Here is a 23,230-nt window from a genome sequence, read left to right on the forward strand (position 1 = left end):
TTGCCTAAATGTAAGTCTTCATCGTTACCACGTTGATTTTGGATTTGCATCGTGGGGCTTCTTCTTTTCCTAGTTGGGGGCTTCATCTTTTCCTAGTTTTTCCAAGCTTTTGTCTCTCTAACATAAGAAGATGCACATCTATGCTTCTTCTGGTTTGTGGAAATCGTCCAAATGAAGTGGATGGAGATTTCTTGTTGATGAAGTAAAAGGAGGTAGATTACTTACTTTGGACACAAGAAAAACCTTCGACAACAAAGAGTTATGGTTTGTGAAGACTTTGTAATCGATGTAAACATGGTCAATATCGAGCTGAGTTACTTACCTTCTGATTTGGTCATTGGCATCGAATCAGCATCTGTTTTCATCACCAATGATCGGCAACTCAAAAATTTTCTTACCTATGTGAAGAACAAAGCTTCGACGCGGTTATGTGTGTGTATTCGATCTAAGGCCGAGACAAGCAATATTAAAGTCGATTTGAATTTGAATGAAGAAGCTACTGAGTCGCTTAATAGACAGGAAGAGCCTATGTCGTTTGAAGTTTCAGAAGAAGATGTTGAAGTGGATGAAAGTGATGATGATTGCAACCGTGAGAAAGATATGATCAATGGAAAGTCAGTTCGTTTTTCTCTCGTTGATGTTGTGAAGAAGGGTCAACATTTTACTACAAAAAACGCTTTGAAGGCAACAATGAAAATATGTGCAATGAAATATAATTTCGACTACAAGGTTGGCAAATCGGATAAAACAGTTTGGTACATTCGCTGCGCGGATGATGATTGCGGCTGGCGTGTTCGCGCAGAGGGATTGACAGGTTCTTCATATTTTATCATCAAAAAGTATGTACCTGATCATTCATGTTCTCCATCATCAAGGAACCACTCAGTTCTGACAGCTTCATCAAAAACAGTTGGTAGTCTAATTATGCATAAGTACGAAAGTGTCAAGGAAGGGCCGAAACCTAATGATATCATCCAGTTTATGCGGAATGATCATGGAGTTGAGATATCCTACTCTTTAGCTTGGGATGCACGTGAGTATGCAGTAAATGCTGTGAGAGGCATTCCAGAGAAGGGTTATGAAAAATTCCCAAAATACTTGCAAATGATGAAGGAAGCTAATCCAGGAACACACACATTTTATGAAACTGATAGAGATGGGAGATTCAGATTCCTCTTCATCTCATATGGTCAGTCTATTCGCGGTTTTTATGCTGGCATTCGGAAAGTTATTGTTGTGGATGAGACTTTTTTGAAGAGCAAATACAAAGGAGTATTACTGGTAGCTACTACTTTAGATGGTAACTCGAACCTATATCCTATTGCATTTGGAGTTGTCGACTCAGAGAATGACCGCTCGTGGGAATGGTTTATGAGACAACTTAATGTTGTCATTGCTGATGATCATAGTTTAGCTTTTGTGTCTGATAGGAACGCCTCCATTGCTAAAGCTCTTGCGAAAGTGTATCCGCATTCTCATCATGGAATTTGCATTCACCACTTGTTGAACAATGTTGTAACATATTTCAAGGGTAAAGGTGTCGCTGGTTTGGTTGCAAAGGCTTCTAAAGCTTATCGAGTAGCTGACTTTAAGAAGATGTTCACTGTAATTTTTGGAATTAGTCCTGAAATTGGAAACTATCTAATAGAAGCTGATGTGAGTAAGTGCGCTCGCTGTCAATTTCCGGGTTACAGGTATGATGTTAGGACCACTAACCCTGCTGAATCGATAAATTATGCTTTGCGTTCGCCAAGAGAGTTTCCAGTTGTACCTTTGCTAGACAGCATAAGGGAAATGATGACTCGTTGGTTTTTCAAGCGTAGAAATTTAAGTTTTAAACACACGCAGCCACTGACCATTGCGGTGGAGAAGAAGATTGACCGAAGGATTGAGAAGGGTAAGAAGTTTCAGGTTTCCCCAATTGGCGATGACAGGTTTTTGGTTCAAGGTGACACTTTTGAATGTTTGGTTGACTTGGTCAGACGCACATGTTCATGTGGGAAATTCGATTTGATGAAAATCCCATGCAGGCACGCCATAAAAGCAGCTTTCAGTGTAGGCAAACAAGTGCACACACTTACTGACGACATGTATACCACTGCTTCATGGAGATCGGTCTATGAGGAAACCATAAATCCTATTACTGTTCCGGAAGATTCATGGATTGTCCCATCTCACGTTAAGCAAGCAAAAGTACTTCCTCCAGAGAGTAGAAGAGGTGCAGGTAGGAGAAAGAAACGCAGATACAAGACAGTTGAAGACAAGATCCGTTCGTCACAAGGAACTCAACGCTCTAAACGTCGCAAATGTAGTCGATGTGGTATTGTTGGTCACAATAGGTCAACATGTGATAGAGCAATATAGGATTCAAGCCATTTTGTTTAGGCGAGTTATGTTTTAGAGTTGTTTCTAGTATTATCTTTGTTTCATCTCGAACTTGGTTTTTTCATGTTGAACTCAGTTTTACGTTTTTTGCTAAAATCCAGAATTTGCTTCGTTTTATACAAGTTATTTGATTATCAACAAAATGTTTTCTGTTAAAATCCCTTCTTCATATGCAAGTTATTTGATTATAAAAAGAAAACAGAATATCAATCTGATTCGATCTCCAAGTTATTTGATTATCAACATAATATTTTCTGTTAAAATCCTTTCTTCATATGCAAGTTATTTGATTATTAAAAGAAGTTACAATATTAATCACGTTTCGAACACATACATAAAATACTAAGCATGGATCCTAAACAACCTACATCTGCCAAATTCTTTTTCTTCATAACTTCTTCCTACACTGTCTTGTTCAATGAACTTCTCAGATCCTCAATTTCTTTGGCCATTCTCGAGTGTTGTTCATCCATCCTTTGATTCTCGTCAAACAAAGCCTCATCGACCCATTAAAAAAGATGTTGTTCTTTCTTTCTCTAAATCGAAACATAAAAAGTCAATTGCGACTTAGAAGAATGAAAAGTAATTAGGGAAGTAATTATTTATCAGAATTACCTGTAAACCAATCTCACATCTGAAGAAACGTCTGTATGGGTTTTCCTCTGTTTTTGAAACATAAGTGACAATCCCTTTCCCACACCAGCATCTGGAAGGAATCCCTCCATTGTTAATCATGTTTGTTTGTTGAAGAGTGAACGAAGGAGAGGAGAAATAAATGATGAGATAAGTAGGGTTTCTCGCCATTGGTCTTATATAAGTTTATTTTTAGGGCAAATCATGGTTTTAATCGGGTCAAGTTTTAGGGTCAACTTGCATGTGTTTTGTTATTAAGATTTGTATTGATTATTAAGATTTGTAGTCTTGGTAGGTTTGATATCGTCTATGGATTAGTTTTGTTTCATTTAGGGTATAGTTAGGGGTTGATATCGTGTGTGGCTTTGTTTAGTTTCATTTAGGGTCTAGTTTGTTATTGTGTATAATACCACAAATATTCAAATAAGACCAAAAACATAGAGAGAAATGAAACTAAAAAACAAAGTCGTTGTTAAACTACAGATTCAAATATAATACTAAATACGAGATTCAAATATAATGCTAGTCATAATGGTAATAGCCTCATAAAATTGTAACTACAGGATCTGTCGTGGTCTTCGGAGGAATAAACTGTGACATTCTCGAAATAATGACAGGATCATTAGCAGCTTCCCATAGGTCATAAGCAATCTTGAGGCGAGCTTCACGAATGTTGTCGTCATTCACTAATGATAAGTCCATGCCTAGAAGATGACATTCAATGTGCTTCAGCGCATATACTCCACAATCACTGCTAGTCTTGTTTAGGAAGGGCATTGGGGCGTAAGTGACATCATATGGCTTGACGATTAGTTTACTCTTCGAAGATTGCACAGCTTTGACAATTCTAGGGATGAGATGTGCAAATGGCTCCAAGTCTTTGTTGTGTTTCATTCCTCCACAGTCAAAGACCTCTATTGAACGAGTAACAAAGTTCACGCACATAGAGATCCAGTGGTTACCGTGCACAAGAAGAGGCACATACATGCGACTGACATCAAGATCCCACATTAGTCTTGTTCGTCCATGTGCAGGAAGTTCACCAATTCCGTACTGGTGGAGCAGTCCTTGCACCTTGAAACCTTTTCTGTCTTTCTTGAAATCTATGTAAGAATTCTTCATTTGATTACTGAATAAGCAGCTCATGAAGGCTACTTTGGATTGATTCCATCGTCCCAAAGAATTCCTCTCGCGAAATAAGTACAACATAGCATCAATTTCCTGAAAGTAATGATACAAAATGAGTGAGTTGGCGTACAGAAAATAAGAACAAACTTATTTATAACTCAGATCGTTCTGCAACCACACTGCAGGTCCCATTACACATGCTGCTAACTCACTTGTGTACACAGAAGGTCCAATTTTGAGGTGCCTGCGATACAAAACATAGTTAAAGGTGGTCAAATTTAATACAACAAAGCACGCCAAAAACTTACTGTTTGGAAGTTGAACACCACTTCCTTAATTTTACCCATGAGTCCTCAGGAACAAAAACTAAGGAATAATCTATGTCGTTCACCCGGTCCTCAGGTAAGTCTGTATCTTTGAGACTGAGTGTTTTGTAATCCGCAGGCTTAAATGATGATAAAGGAGTACTAATTTCTACTGCTTCTTCAGGCGAGCTTTTTTGTGAGGGATCGAAACCTCTAACATGTGATGCTTGAGAAAGGTTCCCCACGGCTTCTTGTAAATACTCTTGGGTCCCCATATCTTTATTTTTCGATGATTGTGACAAATGTTTCAAAAAATCCAACATATCATCAGTTTCAATCTCCTGTTAATAACACCAAACATAATATTAATAACTAAAACAGACAAGGACAGAAGAAAAGAGGCAAACCACAGAAAAAATTACATTACAATAGAGTCAATTAAACAAGTCATAGTCATCAGTTCGCTTCATATCAAACAACAAAATACATTACAATCCGATATTACAAGCAAAGACCAAGGACAGTACACAACAGTCAAGAGAAAATTAGAACACAAGAAATTTCGTCTGACATACTACAAAGCTTCATTTTGTGGTTACCTTTCTTGGCCGAGGGCTACGACGAACCGTAGGAGGAACCCCAGTCTCAGCTGCCTTGCCTTTGCCTTTTTCCTTTGCTGCTGAAGGAGACAGACTCTGTGATGTTTCTCGCCATTGGTCTTTCTCCATTCTTGCTGAAGGACACAGAATCTCAGAGGCTCTTTCTTTTCCCATTGTATCTGACGGACCCGGAATCTTAGACACCACTTCCTTGAGTTGAGCCATCTCTTTGTCGACCTTGTCAAAACGCTCTTGGATGTCTTTCTGCACCACCTCCTTTAAAGAGGTGAATAATCCTTCAATGAAAGTCTTCATCTGACCGGAGATACCACTGTTATGTTCAGCCGCCCGTTGACAAAAGCAATTGTTTCTTTCGGGCTTCGGCACCATGATCATTTATCTTACGCTTGCCCCTTCTTGCAACAACAGCCGGTTCCTCTACATGTGATGGTTCCTCCACATGGGTTTCTGTGACATCTCCGACATCAACACCCTCTTCTGAATCAGACAACTCCACATTTCGAGGTAAAGCCTGAACTTCCCATTCGAATTCTGACCAATCTTGTTTGGCATTGATCAGAGCAACAATACGTCCAACTCTTTCGTCATTCTTCTCATCTTCCTTGAAGAACTGATCACTATCAATCACATCCAAGTTCCCAGAAGCAGATATAAAAGAGAACAACTCTCCCTGACAAGAACAAACAGAAACAACAAACTTAATGTTTTTGATGACTGAACAGATTATAAATAGAAGAAAGATAATTACCTTATCGAGTGCGACTCCAGGCTACTGATATCTTCGTAAGACACTTTCCCACTTCCTTTCCAATTCCTACATCTCACTTTGGTAATGTTTTTGTTGAACTTTTGACCCACCATAGTACCAATGTCGGAGATTGCCTCCATAACCCATATCTAAAACGCAATGGAGAACCCATCCAACACGTAACTGTTCTTCAGATATAGATCTTTGGTTGCTTTGTGTATTGAATCAATCAGCTCATCATACGCGTGAAGACCCCAAGGAAACATCCTCATCTTACCAAAATCCATCACCAAGCGGATGTATTCTAGAGGGATAGAAACTCTATCATCCTTAGCTATGAGGTATCCTTGGATAAAACAAAGATACACTAGCCTCACCCTGTCCACATACGTCCACTTGTTACAGACTTCAAGATGCTCAGTCCTTATACTCAATAAGCTGATCTTCCTGTTCTGCTTCAACACCCTGCTCCAAAACCCCTTATCATCCTCCCAATCTTCAAAGTCTATGTCAGGTTCATCCTTGAATTTGAGTCCAGTCACAGCATAAAATTCTTGCTGTGAAAACCTAAGAGGCCTCCTCGCAAATACAAACCACAGCTCGTGAAGCTTGGAAACCTTGAGCTGCTTGCATATGAAGCTGTGAATAATCTTCCCTGAGTACAGGAGCTTGTTCTGTAGGATTGCCAGAATCGGACCAAAGACCGGGTCTTGCAAAACTTCCTCATATTCATCCTTGAGAACACTTCTCACCATATCCAACGTCCTACGCCTACACGTATTGTTAATCTTATCAATCTGGGTCGCAGCTCCTTCTTCAAGAATGCGTTTTGGAAACTGGTAAGCCATTCCTATAAAACACGAAATCAAAAACATCAACTTGTTAGCGAATCTGCAGACACGGCAAAGAAACAGAGTCAAAGCTACCCAACTATACCCGATTGACTCTTCCAAACGCTTACGAGAGACATAAAGATACTCAACATTAAGATGTTTTGTTTAAATTCATAAAACTCACAATCAACTCAACCCAAAACTACAATCAAACTATTATACATGTAAAATAGCCCATAAAACTCACAATCAACTCAACCCAAAACTACAATCAAAACCGTAAACATGAATCGATTTACTTTTTAAACATTCAATCACCACCAAAATAAAATTCAACCTTAAGACTGGTTATTGTCTGAAAATGCACTCGTAGAACTCTTACATTATCATCGGAACTTATCATTGTCTAAGCTCAAACAATGGACTTTCACAATTTGAGTTTCTAAGCCATTCAGTAATTTATTAATACATGCACATCAACAAAATCACTAAACTAAATCAAATAAAAAGGGGATCTCAAAACCTAACCTTTAATTTTGGGAAAAGAGGAACCGAGATGAAAATCGAACACCTACTTGTTCTTAATCTGTGATGAAAGCTTCGTCGGCCTCTTGCCAACGCTCATTAACGCTGTCGGAGAAAACAAGTTCAATTAGGGTTCATAGAGAAAACAAAGTTGGAGAAAAGAAGCGTCTTCGAAACAGAAAAATACCACATAGAAAGGAGGAAGGAGGAAGGAGGAAAGAAAGATGGCACGATAACTAAGAGTTTACCGGCGAACCAAGACGCGCCGGACGGAACACGTTGATGGCGAACACGGGAATCGCCTTTCTCGACCTTCGACGGAGAGATGTTGGAGACGATTGGGTTTTGATTTTTTTAACTTTATTTACATTTACTATATCATATTATAACTCAAATTGGAAATTATTTATGTTTTTACATTTTAACTTTTATATTTATAAATCTAAATACAAAGACAAAACTGGATTTTACTTTTCATTAGTACTAAAAGGACAAAGATTAGTAAAAGCATTATAAGAAGACAATAATATAGTTAATTTGTTATCTTTTTCCAAATTTCCCTAAATTATAACCCGTTGAAAATACGAAACATATTGGAAATATCGAAAGACAACAAACCCTAAAAGGTTTGTTACTCTCAACCACCGTTGCAGCTTTGAACACCGCCACTTTCTCGAGGGATGGCGTCGCATTCTACGTCTTCAACCACCGTCCCCCGTAAAAGGTTTGTTACTCTCAAGCACTTTTTACAACTTATAATATTCGAGGATTAATTTGATTTGAATCTGAATTGAGTTTCAAAGCTTTTTTGTATAATCAGACTATTTCATAATCAAACTTTTTTTTTGTAGATCCAAAACTCAGAGCGAAGTGGCAGTGAGTCCGAGTTTTGATGATCTTCCATCAAGCCTCTTGGAAGTAATAATGTCTCGGCTTGTACTAAAAGATAACATCCGTGCCTCAGCTTCTTGCAAAACATGGCGCGAAGCTGCAGTATCTGTTCGTGTAGTAGAAACACACCCTTGGCTTTTTTGTTTTCCTAAACGTGGCACTTCGTTTGAACTCCTCGATCCGTTACACTGGAAGACGTACACTTTGAATCTGCCGGAGCTAGCTGACTCCACTTTGTGTTACTCAAGAGACGGCTGGTTACTTATGCGTAGATCCGTCTCAAAAGACATGTTCTTCTTCAACCCGTTTTCTCGGGAGCTCGTAAGCTTGCCCAAGTTTGAGCAGTCTTTTCTGGTGATTGCATTCTCTTGTCCTCCTACATCGAATCATTGTGTTGTAGGCCTTGTGTCATCGTTACGTTTTGATGTAGAAGATCAAGAGAGAAGGATAACCATCAGCACTTGCCATCCTGGAGCAACTGAGTGGATCACTCAAGAGTCCGAGTTCCATTCTGTTTTTTTATGGCATGATAAGCAACATAGCAAGCTTTTCTATCTCCATAATAGATTCTATTTCTTTCACTGCTTTAACCAAGGAGGAGGGAGTCTGCACTCGTTTCACACATCTTCTCGCACATGGGATTCTCATTATGCATATGTCTCTAGTGAACATCAATTGAGTTATTACCAGAAAGCATCTTTTTTGACAGAGAAGAATGGAGAGCTCTTTCTCATGCTTACAAGTGGGAATGAGAAGCCATTGATCTATAAACTAGTCTCTTCCAATTGGGTGAAGATGAGTCTTACTGAGCTTGACGGCTTGACATTCTTTGTCAGTTTTTATAACTCCGAGCTAAGAAATAATCTCCCATGGATGAGGAACAATGTATACTTTTCAAGATTTGGTTACAATCGCAAGAGTTGTGTCTCCTACTCGCTTGATGAAAGCATGTACAGTCCGTGTAAGGAATGGCACAGCTGGCAACAACTTTGTCCTCCTCAAAGCATCTGGATCGTTCCGCCCGAGAACGTGTTAGACTATTTGTGAGAGTTGCATAAAAATTAATTGAGTTTAGTGTTTTAGTTTAAGGCTTTCTAAAAGTTTCTTCATCTTTAGTTGACGTCCCAAATTTTGCTAATTTCGTTTCTCTAATGTTTAAGCAGTAGAAAATGATGCAGAATTAAATAGAATATTATCTTCACTAAAACTGATATATATATATCTTTATATATAAAGAAAGCATTGTATCTCTCCTGAGGGCTCTACGTCGGAAATAGGGTCTCCCTCGCGCTGACACGTCAGATCCGCAGCGTTTCATTAAACCGTGTGTTTTTATTTTGACTGGGCCTTACATTCGTTACAGTTGGCAAGCCCAGCAATTACTTCATCCAGCTGTAAACGCGGTTCTCAGCGTCGTTTTGCTAATAGGGTTTTGTGCTTAGCTTTCGTCTCTACCATACGATGTCGAGACAGAAGCAGAGTCCCTTGTGGCGCAGCCGATCTTTCACCTTCTTCTTTCCGTATGGCGGCCATTGGAACTAGGGTTCATCGTGTTCTTCGTTCTGTTGCTAGCCAAAGCGACAATGGTGTATTCAACAATATATTTGTGAGACGATTCCCTGGATTGGGCTTTCTTCGTGTCGTTTCGTCTTCGTTTTTTTCTCTCTGGAACCGTTACAGGATCAATTTATTCACAGCCATTAACGAGGTTCTTAAATTCGACCCACGCTGTAACCGTGATTTCTCATTCATTGTATCTTTCTAACTTCAAGGCTGTGCGTCTCCAACTATAAAAAGGTAAAGCTTACATACCATAAACATCATCTTCGCAAATCCAAACAACAGTTGAAGTTTTTTCTCAGTAGAATGGCGAACTCAAGGCAGGTTCTCAAGTGGCTTTGTTAGAGATTAAAAGTTTTTAAGAGATTTGAGAAACTATTTCCCGAGTTCTCTGCATATGTGTGGATCATGTTTTTTAGTATAAACTTTTAATTGTTTGTCCATGCTCTGCTCTGCTCTGCTCAGGTTCAGTGATTAACATATTTTTGTTTTACAGAGCAAAACAGAGACCATGAATGGAAATTGAAGGAGAGGATCAGAAACTGAGTCTTCATCAAGACCTTGAGTCTAATAGCCTACGAGGGTACACATATCTCCAAACACCATTTTATACACACACAAAAAAAAAGATCTCCACTTTGTTTCATGTTGGCTATCTGAGTCAGACTTTGCTTAATAGTTTGTTCTTTGATTAATGAGAAGACCAGGTTCTGCACCCCAAGGATCGGACAAACAATAATCAAGATGCACATAAAGAGGTGATGAGAGATTCAGAGACTCTAGAAAATCTGCAGCTTGATAGGAAAAGCTTCCAAGCTTCTTTCCAATAAATCCAAGATTGAACTTTTGATTGGTTTAATTGTGATGTTGGAATGTGTGGGATATAACAAGTGAAGAAGAAAGGAAAGATTGATATTTTAAATATATAACGACCAGTTACTCTCATCCATAAAAAAACAATCTTAGTGGGTGGTGTTGTCTTATAATGCTAACGAGACATGGTCTCAATGCTATATTGCTAGCATATTAATGTGTGTATCGTTTTTTCCTGTTCATAAAGTATTAGTTGAGCTTCTTGTGGTGTTTCGCATGTAGCTTATCTTTACTTCAAAGAAATATCAGTGATATTGATGACAAGTTCAAGCATCTATTCTGTGACATAGCCTCTCCCAAGCGACTTATTTGACATGGAGAAGGAGCTGCAGAAGATTGGTTTTAAGCCGGTAAGGAACACTGCACAGAGAAGAGCTGCTGCACAGATCCAACGCATAACGCAAAATACGAGGCAAGCCTCACCAGCACACCTCTTCCGTATCTCTTCCAAAGCCTCAAGGCCAACAGTTCTTGAAACTAACCTCATAAATGAATGATGTGCTATTTGAAAATCATACTGATCCATAATTTTCTTGCTATTTGACATATTTATATGTATAACAAAGTGTATGATTTGTCTTGAGTTTACAATCGTTTGCATGTATTCTGAAGAAAAATGCATTTTCAACATATGGAGATTGGTTTATACATGCAACTTATGATCACAATGCAAGAATGTCATGCGACGAGAAAGTACAAAACACAAAACTTGAGAAGTTTTCTAATGCAATATCTGATAGTTTTTTCAGACCACAATGCAATAATGAAGAGACAAATTCAAGCAAAAAAAAAAAAACAAGTTTAAACATTTGTCAAAACTTTTGACAGACCAGCAAAGAGGATTTAAATAGACCAATACTCTCATTTCCTAAGCTCCATGCCATACGGTGGAATTCCTTCCACTTCCTTAGTCTCAACCTCTCTCCAGTTTGGATAGCATAGCACCGTCATGTTCAACTGTTCCTGTCAAACCAAAACCACTCAAAAGAGTACGTATATCGTCAGTCAAAATAATAAATAATAAGTTGTTAAACCAAAAGCGAGATTGATCAGATCACAAATGGGAGATCAATATTGACAACACATTGAAAAGTCTTTACGTAGGATACAAGTTGAAAACCTTTGTTATCTAAAAACATTCACAACCACCGAGGATATGCCATCTAAACAATATCAAGGATAAATGCGATCAGTGGCATTTTGGAAACTAAAGTTTCTTTGCAGTTACTTTTAAATATATTTGGTAGAATGTTATACATTTATTAGTTAATTAACCTCTCTAAATTTGCTAAACATCTATTTGAGCCGATAATTTTAAAAATAATTTCCATATCCCCTCATTCTCCAGTATCTATTATTAAAATTATTTAGCTATTAATTTGTTTTTCCTATTTTTTAGAAACTTTTTTCTATTTTCAGAACTTTAAATACAATTTTCCTTACATAAGCTTATAAATATTTAAAAAACTATTTGATTTTTAAAACATTATCTTTAGAAACTAATAATATGTTTTTGTTATTAATATTGTTATATCCAATATTATCTTTTCTTATATTTGCTTTACGTCCCAAAGGAACGAGGCACCTCAAAATATCTGCAACAAAACACTAGAAAGGTACCTGTACGCAGAACTTAGGCTACTCACAGGTGACCATGCTGAAGGGATGAATCTTATAGACGTTAATAAATGGTGAAACCACACATACGTTGTTGACAAGCTGTGGAGGCAAGTTAAGCAGTCGTTGCATGAGGTTCCAATCATAAAGAGGAGATCCTATGGTATAAACATGATTCTTAAAATGCCACTAAGAGCCTGCGAGCTCAATGACCTCAAGAAAAGGTGCACTAAGTGTTTTTACTATAAGGAAATGGAGAAGTTTCTTATGTTTTTCCTGTTCCATAATAAATTTATAGTAAATTTTTAAAAATAAAATAATATATTACTCGGTATAACAAATGAAACAATATAAACAAAATATAAAATAATCAATGTTTTGAGTATTAAACCTAACCACAACAATAAAAAATCGAATAATACTTACTATATATTAAAAAAATTGAGCAAACATTTAATAAATGTATACCATTTCAATCATGAAAATCGTATCATGCTAATACAACTTTATAATCTCTAACAAGAATAATAATAAAAAAATAGTTAGACATATGCGAAGATGATATAAAATGTGTTTTCATTATAAAAAAAAAACATAAAAAAAATAACTAAAATAGAATAATGTCATAAAATATATTTGACAACAAATAAAAAAACAAAACCAAGTGACAAAAATAAGCAAACATCAAACATTAACTAAAATGAATATAATATCTTTCGTCACTTAATATGTCCTAATAGACAATAACACTATTATATACATTTTTGCAAATGCAAACCTAAAACACAAACTACCAAATCATACAAAAAATAAAAAACCAAGATCACAAGTAAAAAATATTTCGCCCGTAGGGCGGGCCTACCCTAGTGTATATATATATATAAGGATTAAATGTAGAAATACTAATTGTTGAATGTATAAATCAACTTGTTGCTGAATGTTTTCTAAAAAAAAAAAAAAAAAAATTGTTACTGAATGGATGAAATAGAGAGACGTCCACCACTTTTTCTGATAAATTTGCTAAAACAGAACAGAAAAACAGTTTATTGTCCTTTTGCCCTTAAACATTTTTTGGCCCATTTTTAACGTTTGATATCCTTGGGCTATATAAAAATTCATATAAAACATTTTAAGAGATTAAAATATGAAAAATTATACATGGTGTATATAAACTAGAAGTAATCTTTTACCCAAAAAAACTAGAAGTAATCATATGGAAAATATTTGTGTTGTATAATCTATATTATTAAAAGAAAAGTACTCATTTGAAAATGTTCTTATTTCATTAATTAAACTCTTTTTTTTGTTTGTCTTTTTCAGTTGCATTTATGAAATATCCTAAAACGAATAAAACTGCCTAATTTATTACTTGTCTTTTCAGTTACATTAATGAAATATGCTTAAATGAATTTAAACTTCCTATTTTATTGTTTGTCTTTTTCAGTTATCTTAATGAAATATCCTTAAATAAATTTGGACATAATGTCATTTAATCAACCAAAAAAACTCATGAGTTATCCTTACGTGCATAATTTTAATAATGGAGATTTTTAAAAACATGCATCATTAAAATGTTACCTAAAACATGCAGCACTAATATATAACATGCATCAATAAAACTAGAATTTGACCCACACAATTGTACATATATTATTTTCAGTTGATTAAATTTAAAAATAATTATTTATTCAAAAAATATTTAAGAATGACTATGTTTTTAAAAATTATATGGTATTATTTACTCATAACTCATTTGTCTTTTGATAAATTGTTAGAAAGAAAATTTTAGCATAATATAACTCAGTTGTCATTTGCTAAATTTATGGTTTTTATTTATATTTTTTATTATTTAATTATAATATTTTCATTTTATATTTGAAAGATAAATGAATTTTCTTTCAAACAATTTTTTGTAAATGTATTTTTTAAAAAATAATCAATTAAAATTGTTATTATCATTGAATATCATTATTTTCGACATAATTTGAGTTTTCATTTACATCAAAACTTATCATATTTTGGGATAATTTTAATTTAAAATGTAATTTTCATATTTTTCAAACAAATTCTAAAAATATTTTTTAAATATTTTGTTATAATTGTTAAAAAAATATTGAGTTGCATTTCAAATAAAAAGGTAAAGATATTAAAAATATTATAATTAAAATATGTAAAATTTAATATAGTTTTAAGGAAAATGTCAAAAAAAAATTACACATAAAATAATCATGATTTTTGTTAACTGGGCAAATCATTATTTATATGATATCGCACACGAAAGAAAAAATTTTGTTTTTAAAATTATCTAATTAACTCTATACTCATTTTTTATATATTTTTTATATAATATCACATATTCGTAAAAAAATAGATAGTTTATGATGCAAAAAAAAAAATTACTTAATGAATATAATATGAACGAATATTACAAATACATCATTTAATAAAATAAATAATTAAAACCCGAAAATTCATATCCGCGCTGGCAGGGTTTACTTATTGTTAAAACATAATTTGATTTTATGTTCTACTAATAGTAAGAGATTAAGAGATTATATAATTTCAGCCAATTACATAATTATCTGCAGTCTTTAGAACTTACAATTTATTTAATATACATTTATCTATGGAAAAGCTTCAGGTGAGAATACTGGCCATTGGCCACCACCCACCGGTAGTTCATTTAACTGGTTTAGTTTTTTTTTGGAACAAAAAAAACTGGTTTAATTGTGCAGTCAAATACTAGACGTAAATCAACTTCAATTTTTTCTTTCTCGGCGGCCGTGGGAGTTATGTCTGCCGAATAAAAAAAATAGTGGTGAAGCTTACAGCTATATGTCATTCTTGACTTATTATTATCGTTTGCTTTACAATACACAACTTATGCTCCTTCAGAAAGTTTCTAGATACATGGTATTTTAAGTTATTTTTTTATCAACAACATGGTATTTTAAGTTTTAACATCATGTTTATATTTTCCCATAAACAATTTTGTATATAACTCGGTGACGGGATCGACGCTCGATAATCTGGAGATAGGCAAATCCGATGGAAATATATACAACCGTACCACGTAAGTCATCTGAGCCGGTCCAGCCGGAGCCTAGAACCAACTGACCCAACAACAAAGTTTTTTTTTTTTTTTTTTTTTTTGTAAACTCAACAACAAAGTTTTTCTACGAATGAATCAAACTGCTCCAATCAATTATCAATCATCGACAAAAAATTTTTTTTATCAATCATTGTTTTTCCAGTTTCCGAAATTATCTACATGGAACAATAAAATTCACCAAATACATTTTTCTTTTTTGATTAATCAAGTAAAACATAACTCATCAAAATATGATGACGTGTGAGCATACGATTAATTGTCTACGAAAGCACATATATCTTCGAATATTATCAAAGTTATGATCACACATCCATTAAATTTGGATACACGTAAAAGAAAGAGTGGCTGGTTTTCAAATATGTAAAGATGATTCCGGGGTTCATAACTATGACTACAACTTATGTTTGTTTATTAGATTGTAAATCACCACACGTTTGATGTCGAGATCCTAAGTCAAAAGATTATTGATACAATATATACATGAATATGATTTTCGTTGTACACATTTTCATTGATGTTCGTATTCTCTTAACAATAGTTTTTAATGTGGCATTAATTGTATTGGAGTGTTTGGTACATTAATACTTAATCAAATAAACATCAATTACAATTAAGAATAGTCATAGAACCTGTCTAATCACAGTTGTATCAAACATCTTAATAAATGGTCACCCACCTCTCTGATCCTATCTTAATTTTATCTGTCGCCGCTCAATTGATTTTTGATTCAGATCATAAATGTTTTAAAACGTGAAATTTACAAATATACTCCGTTTTCCATGAGGACTCTGATTATAACATGAGTTATTATAAGTTTATAACATTACAATAGTTCTTATTCCTCTATCTTCGATATCTCTAATGTACCGTTAAAATCTCAATTTCTTGATTAACAAACATTAAGAAAAAGTTGACAAAAGTACATTAAGAAAAAAGGTAAACGCCAGGCGTTGCCCCATGAATTCATCATTGCAGCCTAGATGCAATAGTAAAGTTATTAACTCATACTAGGTTGTCATCAGTTACTTAATCAAATGTTAACTATATAGCATCTATTATCATTTTATAGGTGGTCCACGGACTTTATTCTCTTAAGAGCATCATTACCATTATTATTGCACAAACCTCATATGATTAAGGAGCATTGCATTTCTTCTTTACTATTCCTCTTTCGGCTCAGCTGGCCCTCATTGTTGCCTCATTCTTTAATTCAGTACAAATGAGGAGTAACTTATGCTCTTATCGGTTAACCATACACTTTTACCTGATTCTAAAACTGGAGAACTATATAAATAAGGAGGTCGTGAAAAAAAAAATGAGCACTCTCTCGACCAGTATGTTCGGGCAATTCGTTAAATATGTGCTTTCTAGTTACTGTTTAGTATCCAAATAGTCAACTAATATCCAATTGACAAGGCACAACCTTCAACGAATGAATGGAATAGCCAAAATACTTCGTAAGCCAAATTACATTTCAATTTTTTTTCTTTTATTCATTTTGTATAAAACATTATAAGAATTAACAAAATCATACTTTCCATCAAGTCAATAGATTTTTTACCACCACATCTGAAAATTAAATCCATCAAAAAATAATATTATAAATAGAAAGTACAAGGAGGATCAAGAGGAAGCACGTGACAAGGACCCAACTCTTGCAATTTCATGGGCCGCAGGGTTAAACCCTAAGCAGCCTAACCAGCCTTGCTTGTACGGCAAGAATGTCTTCCTCTTCAACTCCTCCGAAACTGCTCTGTTCTCAGTGTAATGCATCTCATGAGCCGAGATCGCCGCGCCGTGCCTCCTCCTCGACCTAGACACCGGTGAGTCACAACTCTCCCTTGATCGGACGCTCGAGTTTTTCCTTTCTTCCGCCTCTTTCTTTGTGAGTATATCATATCTTTTCAAGGACTCTTTGGTTGGAACCGGTCTTCCGTCGGATGCGCTCCTGAATAGTAACAGATCTTTGAGTTTCCACTTTTTATACGCTCGACCAGGGAACAGAATCGCTGACAAGAAAACAGAGGATTTTTGGTTGCTTGTGTTACAAGCAACCATTTTTGCTGACTCATGTGCCTCTTCTTCATCAACCATAATGTCTGAAACCCTTAACGGAGACATAGAACGGCTCCCTTTACGCTCATAGCGCGTGGTAGATCCGGGAGACGGGTCTCTTCCTCTATCGGAAACTTCTCTCTCAAGAAAGCTAGATCTGGGAGAAGAAACAGCAGTAGGAGGGAGTGAGGGCCCTAATGGTCGAATCTTGCCTCCATCAAAGAGCTCATCTGCGGCAGAGAAATAAGATTTATCCAGTTGACCACTGAAATTGAACTCGAAATTGTCATCAAAATCGCTGACAGATCTCTTCTTGGTGGAAGTTGAAGGTGAAGGGCTTGTCGGTGCACTGAAGAAGAAAGCATTGTTGTTTCCAAATCGAGTTGGGCTTGAAGGAGCTGTTATGTATGGAGATGATGTTGTGCTGTCGAAATTGAGTTCTGTTGATGTTTCTGCTGCTGCTTCCTCTGTCTCCATTAAGGGAGTTTTCTTCTTCTTTGGATGCTCTCTTCTTCTTTTGCCTTTCTGGTTCTTGGAAGGTGTTCCCTTTCACACGAAAGGCTTGACTTTAGAGAGAGATGGAGAAATGAATGGTGATTGAGTTAGGAGCTGCCTTTATAAGTCTCACCTACTTCATGGGTTGTGATTTAATTTAATTATTGTGATTTATACTTAACTTATAGTTTTCTATGTTTTTTGGACCAAACATTTTTATTTTATATATCAAGAAGGTTTTGTACAATTATTAGTCCTTACATCTTTCCAGAAAGAATTTTGAAAATACTTTTATGATAAACTATAATCTATTTGATTCGATTTTTATGATAAACTATAATCTATTTTTTTTTAACTTTAGTCTCTTAAAAGAAATTTCTTTTCCGGTGGCCGTTATTCATTTTGTTTCACTCTTCAAAGCAAACTTTATTATCTATTTCCGGTTAAGCAAAACCTTTTCACTGAGAAAATCTTCAACCAAAATTTCACAATGAATATTTGTTAATTTTGAATAATCTAAATGATTTAATTAACTTAATTTTGTCATGTGGTGCGAAGAGGTTCTGAATCAAGGTCCATGAGTTTTGGATACATAATCTGAATGGCTTAATTATATAAAGTTTTTCACCACGAGAGAAAATTGAACTAAAAACAACTGGTCAAACTCATGTGGGGAAAAGGTTCGGTTTATCAAGCAGCAAATATTTAATTGTGTTTCTTTTGCCAAAAAAAAATAATTGTGGTGTTTTTATTTTATGAATATTGACTTCTTTTGGAGGTTTTTGTACTGTAATGAAACTAATATAATCTATTTGATTTTCCATGTTCAATAGAGATGGCTTCTCTTGTATTCTTTTTTTTCTACGTGATTGATGCATGTAATTGTCAAACAAATGGCGGCTAAATTCCTCCAAATACCTGATTGAACAATCCCGAACAATAACCAAATATTCTTTAACGAAGTTTATTTTATTTATATTTTTCTTAACAGCATTATGTTTGCATGTTGTTTTCGTGTCTGCTATTTGATAAAAATCGAAGTTTTCATTTATTATGCGTACGCTACGCATAACTCGCGGTCGATGGTCTATTACTATATAAAACGAACTTTAGAATTGCGGATATAATTTTATCAAAACGTCAACGTCTAAACGGTTGTACACGGTTCACAATTTTTGACTTTGTTATTACACTTCACCTATACACGTGTATAATGCTGATTAATTTGAGATGTTAGTGAAAAAACAAATACTCAAGATGTTTTAGCCATGCCTTTAAAACATGTTTTTTTTTGTTAATTGAACGGCAAGAGGCACTGGTACATATTTTTGAGGGGATAATTTGACAGATATCAGTAATGAGAAATATAATAATTTCTTTTAGATTTGCAAATGTGTAGCCATTCCCGTGGTCATCAATGGATAGTCTAACAACCATTTGTCATTGATTATTTAGCATGGTCTACCATCATATTAGCCATATCCCATGGAGTTGTTAATATTACAAATTTGTATTATTGTAATCAATGTTCAAAAAATCGCTATGCAGTAACTAAGCTTTTAGTAGAGAACTATCGACTAGACGGATTAGTTAGAGCCTAGACGGATGTAGTTGTTAACAAATTATTGATTATTTTATATTAAATTATTGATTATTTTATATTTATATTAGATATTTTAGTTTTTATGTATAATTCTAAATTAACAAATTTGTGGATTTGAACTAACATAATTGTTTCGTTTAAATTTTTTAAACCAATCTAGATTCATTTAAATTGATTTAAATTATTTTAACCGATTTGAGTAGCATAAATTGGATTTAAAAGAAATTGTTACGGCTATGACCGGTTTACCGCTTAGATGGATGCCTAAACAACGTCTAGACCAATTTTTAGGATAATTATATTTTTTTTTGAGCAACATGATAATTATAATTTACATAGTCGTATTACAAGAAAACAGATGATTCCAGATGAAATAAAAAACTGTCGGGACTAGGACGTTGGAAAGAAAAAAAACCTCGGAAATTCGTAGGGGCGTCCTGACAAACGTTTTCCTGGAATAACTCATCAAATTTAACCATTTCAGATTTTGGAGCCGCTGTATAGACAAATAAAGACATGACTCATGAGCTCGTGTGCTTCTCAGTTGAGTAGATATAAAAGAATAAACAAAAAAAACATATATGCTATTAGTATAGAATCAAATTAACTAAAAATGGAGTCTGCTTTTTTTTCACACTGAAAATATGATTATATTATATTAAGAATTACAACATGGTCCGGCGAATCCCATCCCGGAAATGCAAAGGCCGGCGGACAACGAGAAAGTCCCCGGAAATGAAAGCCCACAAGCGGGAGATACATGAAACAAGAGACAAACATAACAAGAAACAACATCCATAACTAGTACAAACCTAAAAACAGATCGATTTATTTACAGAATCTCAAGGAACAAACAAGCAAGAGACATCAACGAGACATCTTTGAACTAAGACAAATCGATTAAAGCAAACTTGGCCAATCTTTCGATTTGTGAATCCTCCTATAGTGAATAGCACGTGCATGTAGAGACCAAAGCTTCAAATCACCAGCTAGCCAGAACCACTTTATTGTTCTTGAGCTTTCAACCGGAGACGGCGATGTCGGAGCTTTCAACCGGAGACGGCGATGTCGGAGAACGACTTGAAACGCCTAAAGGAAACGAGACGAAATGGAAGATCTCGATCTGACCTTATGGTTGATGACAAAGAGCGAAACAGAACACCACCAGATTCAGCCACTCTCGAGAGCTCGAGAAGGAAGAAGATCGAAGACCAGAGGTGAACCAAAGAGGCTCGAAATCAACATGCAAGTGTTTCAATCGATCACTGGAATTAGGACAAAAGCAGATCTGAATATAATGAAATCAAGAGCAGGGTAGACTAGTTAGTGCATGCATCAGAACCACTGATGATCAACAAAAAAATAAACCCGACTCCGGCTCTGAGTGAGCAGCCGGAGTCGGAGAAACGGCAAGATCTGTTTGGGGAAGTTAGAGAGAAGGCAGAGAAGAAGGGCAAGATCTGTTTGGAGTCTGCTTATTCTGGTTAATATTACATTTAATTTAATTCCGTCTCATAACTTCTCAAGCTCGTTGTATTTCATTTTTAGGTCGACAAGGGAGTCGAGCTTATCAATATCTGAATCTTCGAAATGCTCAAGTCTTAGGAGCTCCCTTCCTCTATTGGAAAAGCAGCTAATCTCCAAGATTTGAATCTTCGTGTGGATGCTCAAGTCTTGTGGAGCTCCCTTCCTCTATTGGGAAATGCAACTAATCTCCAACATTTTGATCTTAGTGGATGCTCAAGTATGGTGAAACTCCCTCCTTTTGGAAATGCAGCTAATCTCCTATATTTGTACCTTTCTGGATGCTTTTGACATCATCACAGAGCTTCTTCACTTAAGGGATAAAGAGATACAAGAGATTGGTTCATGGGTCAAGGAATGTTCTAGTCTACCTAGACTTGTAACTTAACAAAATGCAGATAGTATAGTCTTGCATTTCCTAACACATAAGTCAAGCAAAGAAAGAGAAAATGGGGAAGGAAGCAAGAACACAAAACTGCATTAATCATCTCATTGCATGTCTTTTTTTGTAAAAACAATGCATCAGTCTTTGCTGGAAATGCAGAAGTAAACATTGTTTACCAAAACGAGGGAAACAGAAACATTTCCCAAATTCTATTGAATATTTATTTCTTTTTAATGCTCTTTTCACTTCTTCTTTTGCTAGTCTCTTCTTCCACTATCCAACCAACCCTACAAAAACAGCAAAGTAAAAGCTTAAACATCAAAATCATTTACCATCAAGAAAACAATTTCCGGTGGCTTGCAAGAACAGTCAAATTGATTACTTTAGGCTTACCCCTAAAATGTAACAGAACATTCTATCCGAACATTTTGCGGTATTGCTTTTTCTCTTCATTGTCTCTAATGGCAATCTGCACACGTATATAGAGCTTAAGTTATTGACATCAGTTAAGGGACATTGATGCTAAAAGTAAAGTCACAAACAAACATCAACTCACCTTTTTCATTACAGCAGCATATTCTTTCTTAAGACCAGCTGAAAATCAACAGCAGGTACCATGCTAGTTAGATATCTCCCCCCAAATAAGCTTAGGTGTGCAGCATAAACCACAAACCATACAAGCAAAACCAATGACTCACCATCGTTAGGTTCGAATTGAAGAGCATTCTCAAGGCTTTCAGCAGCAGCATCGATGTTATTGAGAGCCATGTGTGCCTAACATTTACATATCAAGAGAAATACATAATAGCTGTGCTAAAGGCCTGGATTATGGAAGACGGTCGAACAATAAACCTTTTTAGTACCTGGCCTTGTCGAAACAATGCTTTGACATTGTTATTTTCATCACGCATAGCAAATTCAGTGTCCACCAATGCTCCTTTTGCATCTCCAAAATTTCAGCTTGCAGGCCTGCCACAGGACAGGAAGCCAGTTACAATACAAAAGAGAAGGCACCAAGTACAATAAATCTTCTCTCGAGGGAAGCGAAATCAAATCCTAGCTGGAAAACAGTTTTATAAATGTAATCAAAATTTACAGGTAAAAAACCATAAACTTACAGCACTGTTAGTGAAGATTTGTGACTTTGTCTTCCGTAAGGCAGTGCTCGTCTCTGCAAGATCACAAGTACAGAAAAATGAGTAAGAGACATTGGCTTGTACAGCATCAATATCCCGTGTTAGCCATAGAGAGCATCCCTTTCCCCTCGTGTTTCAGTTCGAGTGGTGGTGATGAAAAACTGAGAGGCGTTAGTGTTGGGACCAGAGTTAGCCATAGAGAGCATCCCTTTCCTCTCGTGTTTCAGTTCGAAGCTCTCATCATCGAATTTAGATCAGTAGATAGATTCGCCACCTGTCCCATCATTCGCCGAAATATCCCCTCCTTGCATCATAAACCCCTTGATTACACGATGAAATCGATTCCCCTGAAACAAATATTTGATATACCAAAAATCATAATTGCAATGCTGTACACATGCAGAAGCCTTTTAAGCAGTGAAGAGTGGCCCATTAAACTACAAACCCTAAATTTTGAAAAACAACAAATACTCATTTTTACATTTCATAGAGTGGGAGAGAGACCTTGCAGTGGAGATGGAGGCCAGTATTGGGACCGATGCCTTTCTCCCGGGTGCAAAGGGATCGGAGGCTGTTTTGGATGCAGCTTCATTTATTAAAAGATAAATATATATTTATACTATAGGATTAAACTAATCTAAACATATAGTTTAATGTTGGAGTGGAGTTCCGAGGGTGTGGTTTCAAATTTAAAAAAATAACAATAATATTAAAAATTTTAAAATAAAAAAAAAACTATTTTAGTCATTTTCTATTTTGAGAGTTATTTTGGTGTCCCTTTTATTTGATTACTGCTATTATT

General features: G+C 35.4%; 4 protein-coding genes and 1 pseudogene across 5 annotated transcripts; 2 read left to right on the forward strand and 3 right to left on the reverse strand.

Moving 5' to 3' along the window:
• Nucleotides 1-294: 294 nt before the first annotated feature.
• Nucleotides 295-2,364, forward strand: LOC106408913. The gene has a single exon (XM_048767624.1). It carries the CDS (start codon nt 295-297, stop codon nt 2,362-2,364), a length of 2,070 nt encoding a protein of 689 aa, XP_048623581.1.
• A 1,197-nt stretch (nt 2,365-3,561) lies between these two features.
• Nucleotides 3,562-5,365, reverse strand: LOC106408911. The gene is made up of 4 exons (XM_048767625.1): nt 5,051-5,365; nt 4,455-4,792; nt 4,327-4,390; nt 3,562-4,239 (listed from the first exon to the last, which is right to left on the reverse strand). Exons 1-4 carry the CDS (start codon nt 5,363-5,365, stop codon nt 3,562-3,564), a joined length of 1,395 nt encoding a protein of 464 aa, XP_048623582.1.
• Nucleotides 5,366-7,622: 2,257 nt separating this feature from the next.
• On the forward strand, nt 7,623-10,765 carry LOC106348425 (F-box protein At4g00893-like). Of its 2 annotated transcripts, none has more exons than XM_048767929.1 (4): nt 7,623-7,901; nt 8,029-9,865; nt 10,125-10,211; nt 10,331-10,765. In XM_048767929.1, exons 1-2 carry the CDS (start codon nt 7,858-7,860, stop codon nt 9,113-9,115), a joined length of 1,131 nt encoding a protein of 376 aa, XP_048623886.1. In that variant the 5' UTR covers nt 7,623-7,857; the 3' UTR covers nt 9,116-9,865; nt 10,125-10,211; nt 10,331-10,765. The 2 variants fall into 2 exon arrangements, with proteins under 2 accessions (XP_048623886.1, XP_048623887.1); XM_048767930.1 differs by having other exon boundaries at nt 8,029-9,776.
• Nucleotides 10,766-16,731: 5,966 nt separating this feature from the next.
• LOC106409155 lies at nt 16,732-17,928 on the reverse strand. The gene has a single exon (XM_013849832.3). It carries the CDS (start codon nt 17,760-17,762, stop codon nt 16,854-16,856), a length of 909 nt encoding a protein of 302 aa, XP_013705286.2. The 5' UTR covers nt 17,763-17,928; the 3' UTR covers nt 16,732-16,853.
• Nucleotides 17,929-21,365: 3,437 nt separating this feature from the next.
• On the reverse strand, nt 21,366-23,020 carry LOC106408909 (annotated as a pseudogene).
• Nucleotides 23,021-23,230: the final 210 nt, after the last annotated feature.

Source organism: Brassica napus, chromosome C9 (assembly GCF_020379485.1).
Source record: "Brassica napus cultivar Da-Ae chromosome C9, Da-Ae, whole genome shotgun sequence".
NCBI lineage: Eukaryota > Viridiplantae > Streptophyta > Magnoliopsida > Brassicales > Brassicaceae > Brassica > Brassica napus.

Excerpts from the sequence above, each read along its gene's own strand:
- LOC106408913 (XM_048767624.1), top strand. The coding sequence starts at position 295 with ATGGTCAATATCGAGCTGAGTTACTTACCTTCTGATTTGGTCATTGGC.
- LOC106408911 (XM_048767625.1), bottom strand. The coding sequence starts at position 5,365 with ATGAAGACTTTCATTGAAGGATTATTCACCTCTTTAAAGGAGGTGGTG. Across the intron at positions 4,793-5,050 it reads GTAGCCCTCGGCCAAGAAAG|GAGATTGAAACTGATGATAT; the intron begins GTAACCACAAAA and ends TGTTATTAACAG. Across the intron at positions 4,391-4,454 it reads TGGTGTTCAACTTCCAAACA|GCACCTCAAAATTGGACCTT; the intron begins GTAAGTTTTTGG and ends TTTGTATCGCAG.
- LOC106348425 (XM_048767929.1), top strand. The coding sequence starts at position 7,858 with ATGGCGTCGCATTCTACGTCTTCAACCACCGTCCCCCGTAAAAG. Across the intron at positions 7,902-8,028 it reads ACCACCGTCCCCCGTAAAAG|ATCCAAAACTCAGAGCGAAG; the intron begins GTTTGTTACTCT and ends TTTTTTTTGTAG.
- LOC106409155 (XM_013849832.3), bottom strand. The coding sequence starts at position 17,762 with ATGGAGACAGAGGAAGCAGCAGCAGAAACATCAACAGAACTCAATTTC.